Genomic DNA, 17,202 nt, shown 5'->3' with positions numbered 1-17,202 from the left:
GACAAGATCTTATTCTGTGCTGACACAGAAGATGGATGGTGTAATCATATTTGTGACGAAGTCCTGCCAATTTGGAAGCTGGGACTCCACAAGAGCATCGGAATTTCCATTTACCTTTGGAGGTGAATCTGAATAGGCTGAAAGACATTGCAACTTTCAGGAAAATATCTTTAGTCCCGACAAGACAAGTCATGACAAGACACATGAAAGAGTTCGGGTTCTCTTCAGTCTGGAGAAGGCTCTGGGTAGACCTTACAGCAGCTTCCAGTACTGAAAGGGGCTCCAGGAAAGCTGGGGAGGGGCCCTTTACCAGGGAGAGCAGGGATAGGATGAGAGGGAATGGTTTTAAGCTGAAGGAGGGTAAATTGAGACGAGATTTTAGGAAGAAATGTTTTCCTGTGAGGGTAGGGAGGCCCTGGCCCAGGTTGCCCAGAGCAGTGGTGACTGCCCCATCCCTGGAGATGTTCAAGGCCAGGTTGGATGGGACTTGGAGCCCTTGATCCAGTGGGAGGTGTTGCTGCCCACGGCAGGGGGGTGAAACTGGATGAGCTTTGAGGTTCCTTCCAATCAAAACCATTCTACGATTCTATGACACAACTATACCAGATAAAACTGCAAATAAAATCAAACGTTTGGGACCCTACGAGAATCCTCACGACTGATGATGACTGACACGAAGTCTCTGTAGCCAATGTCAATAACACGTGGGCAGTTTTTGAAATCATGCAGAAATAAAACTTAGGCGGATGAAAAAAATCCTCATGCAGGGAAGTGCTGTGTCTTACTATGTGGTCCCGAGCACTGGCATACCATGAAAAGAGAAAAAAGTTCTCTGATCTCTATTTATGGGACATATACTGCATAAAAATTCATTTGTGTAATTATCTGCAGAAATAGCTGATTAATTTTTAAGATTCAGCACAACTGCAACACTCCCCCCATACACATTCCATGTGCCATCCTCTCCAACAAATGACATATGGTGCCATCAGGGACAAGAAAAGCCACCAATGGATAATCACACAGCACTGCTGAAGTAGCGCTTCTACCACCAAAATGCATCAGGCCCCCAGTACACTGTTTTCAGACAGACTCACGTGAACAAGCTTTCAATTAGCCGGAGGTTTCGGACAGCTTCCACAATGAGATTTTGGCGCTTCAGCAGCCTGTACGTTTCATGTGATCTCTCCACTGCTGTAGCTTTGGAACGCTTTTCCTTCTTTTGGCCGCACATCTTTAAGTTGACAGTATAGACAAAACAAAAATTTTACATGTACTATTCAATGTCTTCAGCCTAACGTTGGTTCCTCACCCAGCAGCATCTGAAGAATTCAGAGTTTTGATGTATTTATGTGTAACAAACTAGTCAGATGGGGATTACTTTTTATCTCCACCTCACAGGCAGGGAACCAATGCAGAAACTAAGATTTCCATGCAGTTAGATGCAGCCAGTTAAACACTCTCTCTTCCAGTCCCACATTCTGAGCCACATGGACTTGAGTTGTGGCCTAGACAGCTGCTAACTGCCTTAACATCGTGTTGAGTCCAAGTCAACATATCCTGTATCTTAGAAAAGCCTCTAGACCCAGGCTCAGTCCTGCAGCATTGATGCTACACAACTTCCATGTCAAAACCCATTCGTCCCTCCTTGTTTGAGTATGCAGAGCAGATGATATGCAGCACTTGTGTGCACAGAGAGACATCAGATGATGACATGCATTAAGTCAACACAAAGAGTTTGGAGAGCACCAGGGAACTAACCCTGAATTATATTTTGCAAAGCTATGTTCCTATCTCCTGAAATAATTTTCATTTGTAACTACAATGCACCAAAGTATCAATGTACTTTGAAATTAAATATAAAAACCCCAAAACAATCTCATAAACAAATACAAAAACTATACCTTGAAGTCTTGCTGGAAGTGTACATAACTCAGCTCAGAAAGCCATGCCAACAAGAAAATATTAAGACAAATGGCCTTACCTTAAGGTCTTCAAGTCTGACTTCCTCCACCAGAGCCACCTCCCCATCTTCATCAGTGGAATGAGCATAGGTGGAAAGATTGGACTCCTGTTTTATTGCTTCCAAAGTAGAATTCTCCCCTGAAGTGTTGTCTACGAGCTCACTGGGCTCTTCAAGAATTTGAGGGGAAAGCTGCTTCTTCCCCCGAGACTTCACTGCAGTTGGCTTTGAGCCTAGTTTAAGAACAAACAGTCTTGTAATCGCTCTACTCGTGAGTTTTCTGTAAATCTTTAGTCTTTCTCTCTTTCTCCAAAAGCCTTCCCCTATTCACCCAAGTAACTGTACTTTAAAGCATCCTGCTACATTTTTCACACATTCTTCCACCCTGCTGGAAGCAGTGGTTTGATCACGAATGACTGCATTCAGCCTTCAAAAGCAGTCCCAAAAAAAGTTAACTCCCTGTTTCGAATAATTTTCTCCATGCGCAAGGCTCTTCAGAAGCAGACTCAGAAGATCACGAAGGGCCAAATTAGCTTATTCAGAAACTGCTGTCTGAAGTAAGGAGAGTTTCTTTCGTAAAGATTCTCAAGTCCTGCCAGAAACACAACTCTTCTGACTCAAATTAGCATGAGAACATGATTTAATGTTACTCCAAAGATAATCTACGTAAGAAATGGAGATTTCTTCTCTCTTCCCTTGGAGTTCTCAGAGAAGTTGCAGGAACATTCAAATAGTTCAAATAAATACAATAAAAAATATAAACCAACATATGCTCTTTAACTTATGTTCCCCAAATCCTAGCTTGCACGTTAAGATGTTCCAATTCACTAAAGAGAAAGACAAAGCAATTAGCTTCAGGAGCCAAGACAGGACATTTTCATTACAAGGGGCTTAGGTGAGTACGGTCAAGTCATCCTCAGCCTGCTGCTACTTCAGAGTAGTTAGTCACCACCTTATCTGGTCTCAGAGAAGTCAGCGTGACTACGTAAATGCACTGTGCTTGAAGGTTCGCATCAGTACATGAACAAAGACATTTTACACAGATTAAGGCACAATACCAGACATTTCCAACTGAAAAATACACTGCTAAGAGGGGAAAAATTTTTATTTGTTACAATTAAAAAGAATGTTAACTGTTTGGACCATCAGCTCCTGTGCTGCCTCCACACACCTAAGATGTCATTTATACATCCAATGGAATTAAATGATGCTTTTTAACGAGAGGTACAACCTGACTTTTTCTTCACTGAGGAAGAAATTAAATGTTTCAAGAAACAAAGTGTGTCCGAATCCCTTCTGAAGTCTTCAACAACTTTAAAAGCTAAAGCTCTACCCAGATGCTGCGCTCTGATGGACACAGTCTGAGCTGGAAGATATTCTGAAAAGCAGTCCATGACAGATACCTTGTCAGTTCATCACTGAAAACCCAAGGCAATTATAAAATCTACCCACGGATGGTGTTTCTCTCAGTAGCTTAAGTCAACCTGACTGCTCACTGCCACAGACTGCCTGCTGCGCTCGTTTTTAGCCACACAGTCCTGCCCCCTGCCTTGCAACAGTTTGAGACTGTCTGACTCTCTGCAGAATCACTTCAGCTCTTCAAGCCACCACAAAAATAACTGAGTATCCAAGCAGCAGAGTGTGTGAGCCCAGCTCATCTGCATGGGAAAAGCAGAGAACTGACACAGGGGCAAGGACCTTCCCATTGACTGGCGATTAAAACATTCTTTGGCACACAAAAACACCACAGTGTACCTTAGTCCTATGAACTTCCTCCAGGGACTACCCCATCCACAGTATTCCAAACATAACATTTTTAGTGGAAAAAGAACATCAAAAAAGCACGGAAGTAAACAATTAAGTGTAAAATAAATACATGATCAAAAGCTTTAGTGGAAGCTAATAGCATATGACTTTTTTCTTTAATAAAAGGATCTGTAAGAAAAATGCAAAGTTCTTTCCAAATTCCCAAGTCATGCTCTACCTTTAGCTGGTGTTGACTGATGGGTATCATCTTGGAAACTTAATTTCAACAGAGAACCAGGGCTGGCCTTCTGACTTTTTCTTCTCTTCTTGCCATCCTTCCTTTTTTCTTCATTGTCAGACTCTGAGACTAAAGTATCGTCTTCTCCAGGAGGCACATCTTCCACAGGTGGAGAATCTTCTGGCACCAGAGCCAAAGTCACTGTAGCTAACTGCTCACTCCTAGCCTTCTCTCTCTCAAACTGACGGTTTAAATCACTCTCCTCTGCAAAAATGTACGAAATATACTTTGTTGTCCTCTGTCGACCTTCATCCTCCATAAAACCCTATGGAAATAGTTGGAACGTTATTTTGCCACTCTACTTCTTCATTCTTGCAGTCTGTTCTCCTACATCAACAGTGGGAAAATTTTCTATCTGTTCTCCCATCACATCAAGAAGACAAGATATCATTCGCTTTTTTTTCAAAATAATAAAAATGTTGACTAACCTTAACATACAGAAATCAAAAGAAATTCCATACTTGAAAAATAAATATATCTGCATTACCTGCATACTAGAACAAAATGCCTACCCTGCGTGGGATGTAGAATGGTCTAGGAAGAACAAAATACATGTATTCAGACTGGAAACCATTTTTTTCACAAATAACTACTATGCAGAAGTTTCCAGCGTGAATTAGACTCCTGTCTACCACAACAGGTACTTTCAAGTGCCTCAAGCTCGAACACTTGGCCTATCAATAAGGAAAGACCTCATCTTCAAAGCTGACTGAGGAAAAAGTACATTTTTAGATATTCTAACGGTTTATATAGTTCGCTTTTAATTCTTCAGAACTTTTTATCAAATGACAAGATCTTAGTAAAAAAACTCTCTATTGAAGGAATATGGCAATTGTCCTGCCCTTGTGGAACGGGGAAAGTATGTACATGCAAAAAATGGCAACTGGATTTGTTCAGCTTGTTGAAATTAAAAAAAAAAAAATACTGAAATATCTGGAAGTAAGGAGTTTAATCAGCGTAACCTCTAAAAAATTAACTTTTTTTTTCCCCAGAATTTACTGGTATTTTCAGAAGGCGGGTAGATTAATGATTTTAAATATACAGAGGGTCTCCAACAAGATCCTTCAGTACAGGATCTTACAAAGTTGATGTTGTCTGAGAGTCAAAAATTAAGCAAAATGGCTGTTTTGTGTTGAGAGACATTTATGTTCATCTCCACAAACTACAGGCCCCAGGCCACTCCGGTTACCACTGATTAGAGTGAATGACTTTGGGAAGTGATTGAGGGCAGATGAAGCAGGGTTGAGGCCAGTTTCTCTGCCCCATCTCTTTTCAGAAGGCAGACCTGCGTCACAGTGCTGGAACAGCGATCCTCCAAAATGCTGTCAAGCAGCACCCAGCAAAATCCCACCAGCTGGTGTGGATCACCAGAATGCGTGCTCGGTACACACTGCAAATATGCGGCCACGGGCATTTTTTCCCTGAACTTTATTACTTAAGCACCCAGCCACCAACCAACGTAAACCACTTCTGCGTCAGAGAACTATTAAACGTCAAGGCAGTGAACCAGGGAACAACAAAGAAAAGAAGAGCAGTCAATTACATTCTAACAATGAGAGCTAGTCCCCAGGTTAAAATTCCAGTACTTTTTGAACACTTCTCTTGTATACCTGTCACAATATCTTTTCTTCAGATAAATTCACTTTTTTTCAATCTTACCACAACTCTGCCACTATCAATTCTCAAATCCCTGTCATTTCTGTTGTCTGCGACTAACAATGTTATAACGTACTACCACAGTAACCACAATTGTATCATCAGTTTACACATGTACCTTATTTAACTTATTTTAATCTTACCTTAACAACTTTGTACCTCTCCAGAAGGCGACAGAGCATCCTTGATTCTAGCTTCCCCACATTCATAGCCAAGCGAATTTCTGCCTGAGAAATACCTTTGGTTCCCCTACTTTCAACTTTTTCAGAAAGAAAAACCAGAAGACATCTCAGGGAAATAATCTGAGCGAATTAGATATACATTCATTTGTATATGCGTTTATATTTGCTCTGCATAACTGTACATGTCAGAATATCAAATGTAACATCCAGCACTAACAACTGAAGACATTTTCACAGACACATACAATCTACAGTCAGATACCGTGCACAAGTGAATTCTGCTGGGGCACTTGTGAAGCAAGTGCCCCAGCAGAATTAGGTTTGACAGCAATAAATTCAGATTAAAAGCAGGGGGGAATTTTTCCCCTGACACCTTTTCATAGTCAGATATTAATTTTTCCATTATGAAAGGAAAAGAAGTAGAAGAAGAAGGAACGCTTTTCTTCATCACCTTTCCAGATCCCACCACAACACCCCGTTTCTACCCTCAGGCCAGGGACTGCCAAAGGTCTCAGCAGTGCCCTGTGTCCCTTCCCAAGAAACTGGGCTGTCTTATTTCGGTGGCATTGAATAGCTGACAAGCTTCCAGGGAGGGCTAACAGGTGGCAGCACCTATAGCTCCAGTCCAATCTGAGCCTAAAGCTCATCTTCTCCATGAAAAATTGACACTTTGATGCCCAAAGAGCAATCAGAACTCAACCCTCCACCTCACAACATACACCTTTATTTCATACATACAAGGAGAAAGAAGGCAATGGGAAAATTCTTCAGCATGTATTACTACATCACTTACTTAGCTCATATGCCTGGGTGAGCATATCCCTTTCACAAACAATATCCACAGGCAGAACAGCTTTAGTGATGATTTCTTCATCATCATCATCATGATAATCTTCCATTTTCTTCCGAAATTCCTTCAGTAATTTAAGGCAACGGACCATGACATCAGTCCCTGTGAACATAAAAGTTAGTAACAACTCTTATGCAGGGCGTGTGAGCGTGCTTAAACCACTTTATTTCTTTCAGCAGCATGAAAAAGCAGTAGCGCAATGGGGAACACAAAAGATCAAAGACGGCTGTTTATTTCTATGACAGGTTTGCAACAGCTTTTCCCTATGTATGAGTTGGTCAAAATACAGACTAGCTGAATTTTTGCGGTGTCCCAAACCTTCACGCCCAGTACTGTGATTTATGAGCAGACTAGAAAACACTACAATAACAGGAGAAATTTCAGTAGTACAAGGAAATCAATGATAAGAGTACTGATCCGCAGCAGTGTTCTTCAGAACATGTATCTGACTGTGATATCTTACTGGGTATAAAACTCAAAGCATATTTTTTTTTTAACTTTCTATAAACACAAATCACGTAACAGAAGAAAATCATACATTTGAAAATACAGAACTGCTACAATAAGCTACCTGGTCACAAAACTGTTCCTTAACACAGGACTGATCACTTGCTGAGGTGAGGCAAAGTGGACATCAGTTGATGGGCCCTATCAGGTGCTGTTGCCAGTTCCCAGTATTTAAAACTCTGAGGACCTAAAGGAGCAGTCAGTTTATCGTATGTCCTAGCATCTCCTGTATGTGTGTGCATGCGCATTGGAGGAAGCATACAGAAAGGAACTAACAGCCTGAAGAAAAGGAGCAGAGAAAAGTCCCATTCCATCCAGTAGTCTCTTACAGCACAAGTAAAATGTGCCTCTACGTTGCATAGTCTCAATGTCTCCATGAGAAGAAGTTCTTTTCAGCCCTTGACTGCCGATTCCACAACACATGACATCAGTTATACTATGGATTTCCTGCCCAAAGGCCTAACCTACCCTCTGCAATGAGGGAATTCCTAAGTTTGTTGACATGTATGGTGGTCCATAATTACATGCAATGAAAATAGATACAAAATTGAAGGTTGTTACATACAAAGACACAACACACTGCTGCTCACCAGCCACAAGAATCTCATACATGATTCAATTCTGCATCTTAATACATTATTGTGCATTGGTACTCTCTTCCTACTTTAACCCTCTGGGATCTCACAGGAAAGTGGGGACAGCCAACTCAAGGGGAGCTGTAGCAACCCTGCTCCCCAATATAAGGATGACACACTTGTGCTCCTCTTGCCTTTCCACTACCTGTTTGGAAGTTATCAGCAGTTCTTACAAACCTATTAACTTTGAATTCAAAAGGTGATAATGTGTTAAACTACCCATGACTCATGACTTTCAGCAAAAGCCAAAACTAAGACAGTCTGGGTTTTTGACTTCTTATTTTGCAATGGTCTTTTTTGTTTTATATAACATTTTCAGATATTTTTGTGAAGTTTATTGACTCGTGATTCAACTTCAACCTGAAAGGTCAGCAGATTGCTCCTCGTCCATACTCTCTGTATTCGCTTGAGCAGTTCTACTATCAGTCACAATCCACTGAACCAGCTTACATCAATACAAAACAAACTTGCCTGCCTGCATTTCTTAAAAACCTGGAACAAATGCTTAATTCAAGTGACTGCAGTGTTCTTTATTACCATATTTCTCCACATAACTACATAGACAGATTTTCACTTACATGCCTCCTAGTTTAAGATTTGAAGCTTATGAGTAGACTGGCATTAATATAATTACACTAAGAGAAAGAAAAAATATGGGTTTAGTTACCTTTCTTTGTTTTGTAAGGTCCTCCATCGGGGTGTATATCTTGCAATGGGATGGATACTACCTTGGCTAGCCCAGCGTTCATCATATATTGATAGAGACGTTTGAAAGTTCTCTCGCAAAGACCCTAATGCAAAGAGAAATGGCAAAAGTCATTGTAGACCCAAATCCTCACCTCTAGGTGTCTCGTATCAAAGACATTCATACTGCTTGTTCTTAAAACACAGTATTTTGGGGTAGGATGTCAGAGGAGGATCTTAAAAGCCTGCTAGTGCAGACACCAGGCACAGCACAAGATCCTTTTGGAGTGTGTTCTATTCCTCTAACTCTACCACGCAAACAAGCAGCAGCAACCAGCTGCAACATCGTGCAACTATGGATTGCACGATATCTGCCAAAACTCTTCTGAAGCCGTGGATCAAATAGAACCCTTTCCTTATGACAGACAGCAACAGTAACTTGATCTAGTAGGTTTTTAAGATCCTTCTTTTGATATTCTACCCCAAAATATTAAGTAAATTTAGAAAACAGGCAGTATGAATGACTGGCTTTGGGACTAATCATCTAGATGCCATGTGAGTGAGAAAATATGAAAGCGAGAAATGAGTCTCACCAGTTCTTCCCTCAGGTTTCCTAATGTTTCTATGCGGTTTGAACGAGCACTTAAAATACTTGAGAGCTTCTCCATCAGGATGTCATATTTACTCCTCCTAACCAAGAAAACAAAATTATTTGACATACAAGCATGCACAGAACTTTAAAAACACAATTTGTGACTTTACAAAGTGTCAGTCAGTACAGAAAGGGAAGTGTTCTCAGATTGTTTTAGGAACTAGTTTGCTTTTCCTTCTGTGAATAGCATATGAGGGAATTTGTCACCAAGAGACTTCAACTGAGGAAGCAGTGACTTAGCCCAGGCTGTTACTTCATCGGCAATCCAACAAAGCACGAGTTCTAATCATAAATAAGGTAGGAAAACAAAAAATGTATTAGAAATGTGTTTGAAATGAGAATGCTCAAATTTAATAGTACGATTAATGCTATAATAAGAAGAGTTATGCTTATATAGGCAGGTGACAGGCACTTGAATAGCCTATTGTTTACAGTTTCAATACAAGTTAAGCTTTAAACTGTCCAGCATCTGCAAGAGGAGCTAATACAGAAACTGAAAAGAGACAAAACCAGGAAACTTTGCAGGTTCTGTGACAACAGAAAAAACCTTCATCACAATAAAAGGGGTGACAATCTGAACCTTAAGACATCTGAGTGGCACATACCTATCAACATGAAAGCGAGTCAGAAGTAGAAGAATTGAGTGTTGCTGTGCTCCATTTGGTAGTCTGATGACATGGGACTGCATTGTTATGAGACCATTTCTGTCCAATACTCTTCGGTGATAATGAATTTTTCCAGCATCCACTCTAAAGAAAAGATGGAAAGATATCCAGCTGAACCAACACTGAGTCCCCATGCCCTCTTTCTCAATCCTCTCGTTCCAACTCCTGGCTACACAATACTCACTGCCACCTTTGTAATAGCTCTGCTATTCATGGCACTCCTCGGTGAGCTGACTCTGCTGCTGAACTGACAGAAAAATATCCAGAAAGGATTTTCCCTTTGCCCCCACCATCTTTATTACCTAAAAGAGCTTCCTAAGTGGCAAAACCCAATCTCAAGTTACATATGCTGCAATTCCTAAAAGCAGCAAATCCTTAACAAGAACACTAATGGTGTCCAAGACTACAATACAACACCAGAATTTCTCCAAGAGGCTGCATAACGCTCCTCCATCAACAGGATGCAGGGTTTAGCTTGGGAGTTGGTGGCTCAGGCTCCCAACTCAGGTCATACACAGGAAGATGTCACACAGGGCAAAGCTGGGCATCCAAGAATCTCTCCAGAACTCGGGTGGGATAAGATGCTTACTCAGCAGTTTAGAAAAGGAAATGAGAAGAATTGTTCCATCCCAAATTTGAAGAAAAAGAGCTTCCACAAATTAGAAACTTGTGTACTGCCCCAATAGTCAACCCATGAGAAAATACCAGGTAGCAGAATGAACTCAAGGAAGGTATCAGTATACTTCCAGCAACACAGGCTCCAAGAAGCAAGCACTCCTGGAAGTAAGAATGAAACGCCACCAATACAGAGAGGCGGTTAAATCAATACACAGGAATCCTTCAGTGGACAGATCTTTACAAATAACCAGTGGAAACTTTTTAGCTTTAATTTAATTCACATACCAAGATATAAACTTACTTGAAGGCCCCAGTGTGAAGGTCCCTCTGAAGCTCTCCTTGCCACCTTGCACGACCTAAACGTTCCAATATACAGTAGGAGAAATCAGGGAGTTTTAAATCAGGGTCCCCTTCCCAGCCTATTAAAGCTCTGTAACGCTGCTCTTGGGAAGCAACAATGACCAGTTTCTCTCCCCATCTAAGAAACAGAATGAAAAAGAATAAATTATTACTAGTTCCATAAAAACAGAGAGCTCAATCACTTTCCCCCACCAACATATAACCTGCACAAACTGAGTAATGACTGTAAGTTAAGTTAAAAATCTTTTAATGCCAGATACAAGGATTTCATAGAATACTTGGGGTTGGAAAGGACCTTTATAGGTCATCCAGTCCAATCACCCTGTAGAAGCAGGGATACCTTTAACCAGATCAGGTTGCTCAGAGCCCCACCCAACCTGACCTTGAATGTCTCCGGGGATGGGGATTCACTCACTTTTCAACAGCTTCTGTGTAAGTATAACAAGGCTGCAAATCCTTTGTCCTTATTTGATCAGTGATGTCTACTCTCTCTTTAAAATACTGGCAGGAACCTTGTATGCCATCTTTATTATCCAGAATCATGTGGACAGGATAAATATCATCTGTAAGAATAGGATCTCTTTTGGTTTCCAGTATTCCTGTTTCAGGGTCTATTTCTTCATATCTGAAATAAAAGCAGAGAGCCAATATTTAATGAAGCAAGGAGCATTTGGAATCATAAGACTGTCACAAACAATACTGATACCTCTATCAAAGATTTTGGAAAAGTGGAACTCTTCTGAAACTCCAGAACTGGAAAAGCACAAAGAGTGGAGCTGCACTCCTTGAGTACGACAGAACCACATCAGCAAGTGTAATGCATGGAGCACATCAAAACATAGAATGGTTTGGATTGGAAGGCAACATGAGGGTCATCCAGTTCAACAACCCTGCAGTGAGCAGGGACATATTCCACTCCATCAGGTTGCTCAGAGCCCCATCCAATGACCTTGAATGCTTCCAGGCCACCTGCCACCTCTCTGGGCAACCTGTTCCAGTGTTTCACCATCCTCAGTGTAAAAAATTTATTCCTAATGTCTAAGCTTCTCCTCATTCAGTTTAAAACCATTACCCCTTGCCCTATTGCTACAAGCCCTGCAAAAAAGTTTTACCCCATCTTTCTTATAAGCACTCTTTAAGTATTAAAAGACTCCAATAAGGTTCCCTCAGAGTCTTCTCCAAGCTGAACATCTCCACCCCTCTCAGTGCCTCTTCACAGGGGAGATGCTCCAGCCTTCGCATCATTTTCATGGCCTCCCCTGGATCCCCTCCAACAGGTCAATGTCCTCCTTGCGCTGAGGGCTCCAGAGCTGGACACAGGTCTCACCAGAGCGGAGCAGAGGGGAAGAATTACCTCCCTCCACTCGCTTGCAATGCTTCTTTCGATTTGGCCTAGGATACACTATTAAAAAATTCAAGGATACTGAAGTGGTGGGAGTAACCAGTTACAGACAAGGAAAACAACAATTGCACCTGCACTGATGAACTCGGGACATGTAAATTCTGCCTGCCTCTAAGTGGAAACAGTTGCTAGAAGTGAAATCCAGCCAGGACTCCTGGAGGGGTCTCCTAAGGAGCAGGGTTTCAGACCATGGCAACAAAAATGCAGGTAAATAACCTCTCTAAGACTGGTTGGAGTTTTAGAAAGTATCCCTTATCAGGCCTGGGCAATAGGATCTCCATCAATCACGTGCAATGAGACAAGAGCTGGGACAGAAGGGACCCCTCACTCACATGCATATGGATAAATTTTCCCAGAAATCTTATTCTATTACTTTCCAAGGTCTACTTCTAATGTTATTATGAACTTCACAACAGTCAAAACTCTTGCTGATTTGGAGCTTTGGAGCCAGTTCTGCCTGACCTTGCATTTGAGAGAGAGAGAGGCTGCAAACAGAGATGATTACAGAAGAAACACCTGCTCAGCACAGATCATACTGAACACAAGATGTTATTATTTCCAAAAGAATGAAGAGCCTGGAAAAACACTATTTGGAAAAAAATCCTCATGCTATAAAAACCCCCACATTATCAGAGGGCCAGTCTGTCAGACTTAAAAAGACGCAGTTACTTGGATAAAAACTTAACTCTACTTTAACTTAAATTGAAATTACGGTTGGACTCGATGCTCTCAAAGGTCTTTTCCCACCCAGCGATTCCATAATACTATGAAAACATTCCATTTTCTGTAGCAGTAACCACTTTTTGTACCAACCCCACCCCGCCAAGGCTGTTCCCACCCCGCCAAGGCTGTTCGGGGGCTACAAAACCCGCTCCTTCGGCAAAGCCCAAACGGCTGCGAGGCAGGAGTGCGGGAAGAGCCTTGCCCGAGCCCGCCGGTGGCTGCGGAGGGAGGGGGAGCGCCGTCCCCACGGAGCCGCCCTCACCGGTCGTGTAGGCGGAGCGGCGGGCGAGGGCGCGGCAGGCGGTAAAAGCGGAGGTCGGAGCGGCCGCAGAGGGCGGCCCAGAGCAGCTGCCGGGTCGCGGGCTCCAAGGGCAGCGGGAAGGGAGGCGAGCGGCTGCCCAGGCGCTGCCAGAGCGCGGTGGGGGTGATGCCGTCCAACCCCTCCAGCGCCACCTCGTCCAGCACCGACCACAGCGCCTCCATCGCTGCTGCCGCGGCCGGTTTCGGCGCGCCGGAAGTGACGTCATCGTGCGCGACGGTAACCAAGGAGACGCATAAACAGAGCAGCGGCGCCGCGGCCTGGGCCTTCCCTCCTCTCCCTTCTTTTGCCTTCCGTCTCCTTTCCCACCTGTCCCGGGTCTCCCCGCGCAGGCGGGGCGCTGCCGGCTCAGCCCCGCGGCGCGACCGGTAAGAGAGTGAATGCGGAGTTTGCGTGTGGTGATACCAGAGCTGGCTTGGTGGTAAATTTAAGCTTAAAGTCATGGAATGGTTTGGGTGGGAAAAGACCTTAAAGCCCATTCATTTCCACTTCCTGCCGTGGGCAGGGACACCTCCCACTGGATCAGGGGCTCCAAGCCCCATCCAACCTGGCCTTGAATACCTCCAGGAATGGGGCAGCCACAACTTCCGTGAGCAACCTGGGCCAGGGCCTCCCCTCCCTTATCATGAAGAACTTCTTCCTAATGTCTAATCTAAATCTTCCCCCTTCCAATTTAAAGCCATTCCCCCTCATCCTATCACTCCATGCCCTTGTTAAAAGTCCCTTCCCAGCTTTCCTGGAGCCCCTTTCAGTTCTGGAAGCTGCTCTAAGGTTTCCTTCTCCTGGCTGAACAACACCAGTTTTCTCAGCCCATCCTCATGGCAGAGGTGCTCCAGTGCTCAGATCAAAACAGAGTTGCACGTTGTGGTACAGAGCTAAGTAAATGGTTTGGTGGCAAATTTAAACTTTTCAGTGTGTAGGAGGTGCCTTATTACAACTTGCAGCCACAGATCTGGGATATATGGCAGGAACTGCTGGGAAAATTCCTATTTCCCAAAGAGCAAGCGAGGTGAATCTCAGTTAAACACCTGAAATGTGTCCTCTGTAGGGACTTTGTTCTTGCATTAACTGACCACAGGAGTAGGAACACTTCAGGAAAATCATGAGAGAGTTGGGATTGTTCAGCCTGGAGAAGAGGCTGTGGGAAGACCTTAGAGCAGCTTCCACTACTGAAAGGGGCTCCAGGAAAGCTGTGGAGGGGCTCTTGATCAGGAAGTAAAGGGATAGGACGAGGGGCAACGGTTTTCAGCTGAAAGAAAGGAGATTTAGATGAGAGTTTGGGAATAAATGTTTTCCTGTGAGGGCGGGGAGGCCCTGGCCCAGGCTCAGGCTGCCCAGAGAAGCTGTGGGTGCCTCACCCGGGGAGGTATTCAAGGCCAGGTTGGATGGGGCTTGGAGCCCCTGATCCAGTGGGAGGTGTCCCTGCCTATGGGACTGGATGAGATTTAAGGTCCCTTCCAACCCAAACTATTCTATGATTCTATGAAAATCATCTCTGAGCTGGGCTTTGACCATGGCCCTTTCAGCTGGTGCTCCAGAATGGCCCTGCTTGTCAATTATGGGATTATAAAGTCATAGTAGCATATGCCTTCTATTTTTAGTGTTTTTAGGCACTTCGGTAGGTTGTGAAGAATTCTGAGAAGGAAGCACGGCAAGTAACGTTTCCTCTGTCGTCAGGAAATTTGTTTACTACAGTGACCATTTTATGCTTTATAGAAAGAGGACCTTTCTTCATTTTATAGCATTCCTGTGTGCTGAGGGTGCAAACCCATTAATAATCCGTAGTAACTCATTTCTGTACTTCAGCATGATGATTATATTTGCATTTCAGCTGTATGTTAAGGACATGGTGACTGACTTTGATGAAAAACATGACGAATACTTAATATCCCTTCAGCACAGAAACCGGTAAGATACAGAGTCGTTATTGAGTATGTAATATTTTTTTGTGTACTGTTTAATGTGACTTCAGCACTACCTGACTTCAGCAGTTGTGAATATTAGTTTAAACTTGTAACGCAAAGTGTGACTTGATGTCTCTTGAGGCACTCGGGTGATTACTTTATTTGCTAGGTACGTCAAACTTTTTATCGATAGAGCGGATTACATTATGTCTTCAGCATATTTTAAAATACAGATAAATTTATTAATAAAATATTTATTGCTTCCATGGCTTAGAGGGAAGATTTGTTTCTAGAGCAAGAGGTTCTAGGTTCAAGAGTAACTGCAGCTGACATCGCAGGGGATGTTGTTATGAGGCAAGATTTTTCCGTTTTCAGAAATACAGAAAACTGCATGCAAAAGCTGCTGAAGTTAAAGTGCAAAGTCAGGTTCTGCCACAGTGGGAGTTGAGGATGTCTAGGTCACTTCTGCAAACTTTAGTGTCTTTCAGACAAGTTTAAAACGTTTCTTTTAATCTTTATTCATATGAACCTTCCTGTTGCTATACCCCATCCGGATGAATTTCAGAAGCTACTTCAGCAGGGTCTACAGAACTTTCTGCCTGTATTCCCTCCTTTACCACATGCCACAACATTTTTATCCAAATCCTATGGCAAACTGAATAATTTGGTGAAAAAAACTACAAAAGCCACAGTTGTGTTAGAAGAACAGCCAGTTCTTCTGCATAGTCTCCTAAAGCCATTTTAGGAAAGGAGAAAACCATATTATTTAATGATGGAAATGACTTGAATCCCTATTATCAGAGCCCTAATTCTGAATTTTGGTGGAAACAAGCGCTACTGAATTACAACACGACAAGCAGATGGCAACTTGTGGAATGGACTTGTTGGATGTGTTCAGGCATTGCAGAGACTGGCAGTTTGGGTTGCAGGGGCTGCAGAGCAGCTCTTGCTGGATCCAACGCTGACAGAAACAGCCCATCATGTGCCAGAACATCACCAGCTGGAGGAGCCTGGTGGGGGATTTAAGAGAGTGGTGGCTGCGGGAGCGGGGTGCTCCTGTGGAGGAATGCTGCCCAGAGGACTGCTGGGGGTGTGGCTGGAGGCATGGCCGGAGTCACGCTCTTGGAAAATGACTTGTGTCACAACAGATACACCCCTGGGGGACTTCAGCCTGTGGATTGACCCACCCTGGAAACAGCGAGAGACCAGGAAGCACTGTGCAGGGGCAAGTGGAAATTATCGCTTCCATGGCCTCAAACTTCTGGCCTGGATGTCACCTCACTGAAGGAATTAGGGTGGGCCGAGTATAACCTGTGGTGGAGGGAGGAAAGATGAGACTTGAGAGAGGGAGGGAATGTGTTTTACTGATACCAAGCCTGAGGAAAGCTGTTTTATTAGATATTATTTTAACCAAGATTTAAGTTTCTGGTATCTGTGACTGCTGTATTGATTGGGAAAGGGTCCCCCCTCAGGTTTCAAATCACAAATAATATTTTTCTTTCTCATTATTTTCCTGGGAAAAAACCTCAACCATTTTAAAGCTTTTTGAAATTCTAAGTAAAACTCCTAAAGTCCCAGGAAGAGTCAAATATACTAAATGCCAAATAGAAAAAATAACGTGAAATGGGAAACAACATGGAAAAAAAATCTCAGAAGGGAAAGGCTTCATCAAATGTTACCTGTCAAAGCGTGTGGGTACTCAGAAGGAAGGAACAGCTCCTAGGTGCAATATTCTGAAATTACTATTTCCACTATGAACATATTTTTTGGCTTTGTGGTGTTGTGTGGTTTTTTTATTTATTTTATATCTGGCTATCTGTATATGCACTGAGGAGGAATTACTGTGCTTTCTACTTCAGGCTACTGAGATGCTTAAAAAGAAAGGACCCTATACAAATCAAACTGGAGCAGTTAGAACAAGGGTTTTCTCTGTATCTCAATGGAGCTAATTCAGAGCTGAGAAATAACCACAGAAAAATCAGCTCCCGTGGCTACGTTAGAAGTGAGACGAGGGCCACCAGGACAAATGGTGAGTTAC

The 17,202-nt window shown here is 42.9% G+C and overlaps 2 protein-coding genes across 4 annotated transcripts in view; one reads left to right on the top strand and one right to left on the bottom strand.

The window, feature by feature from the left end:
• Positions 1-13,480, bottom strand: part of GTF3C1 (general transcription factor IIIC subunit 1) — a 42,449-nt gene extending 28,969 nt beyond the window's left edge. For 2 of the 3 annotated variants that reach the window (XM_054080748.1, XM_054080750.1), the window contains exons 1-11: positions 13,204-13,480; positions 11,232-11,441; positions 10,758-10,934; positions 9,779-9,922; positions 9,115-9,211; positions 8,505-8,628; positions 6,639-6,797; positions 5,807-5,922; positions 3,948-4,272; positions 1,985-2,196; positions 1,098-1,234 (exon numbers count right to left, since the gene is read on the bottom strand). In XM_054080748.1, the coding sequence (XP_053936723.1) occupies positions 1,098-1,234; positions 1,985-2,196; positions 3,948-4,272; positions 5,807-5,922; positions 6,639-6,797; positions 8,505-8,628; positions 9,115-9,211; positions 9,779-9,922; positions 10,758-10,934; positions 11,232-11,441; positions 13,204-13,424 (1,922 nt within the window). In that variant the 5' untranslated portion in view covers positions 13,425-13,480. The remainder of the gene's footprint in view (positions 1-1,097; positions 1,235-1,984; positions 2,197-3,947; positions 4,273-5,806; positions 5,923-6,638; positions 6,798-8,504; positions 8,629-9,114; positions 9,212-9,778; positions 9,923-10,757; positions 10,935-11,231; positions 11,442-13,203) is intronic. The other variant, XM_054080749.1, reaches the window with a different exon arrangement.
• A 19-nt stretch (positions 13,481-13,499) lies between these two features.
• The window catches only part of KATNIP (katanin interacting protein), a 60,460-nt gene continuing 56,757 nt past the window's right edge, over positions 13,500-17,202 (top strand). Inside the window, exons 1-3 of the mRNA XM_054080758.1 lie at positions 13,500-13,628; positions 15,092-15,168; positions 17,024-17,193. Coding sequence (XP_053936733.1) covers positions 15,107-15,168; positions 17,024-17,193 — 232 coding nt within the window. The 5' untranslated portion in view covers positions 13,500-13,628; positions 15,092-15,106. The remainder of the gene's footprint in view (positions 13,629-15,091; positions 15,169-17,023; positions 17,194-17,202) is intronic.

The sequence above is a fragment of the Cuculus canorus genome, chromosome 15 (genome assembly GCF_017976375.1).
Source record: "Cuculus canorus isolate bCucCan1 chromosome 15, bCucCan1.pri, whole genome shotgun sequence".
NCBI lineage: Eukaryota > Metazoa > Chordata > Aves > Cuculiformes > Cuculidae > Cuculus > Cuculus canorus.
Note: the sequence above shows the minus strand (reverse complement) of the source record. Positions and strands in the feature narration are given on the sequence as shown.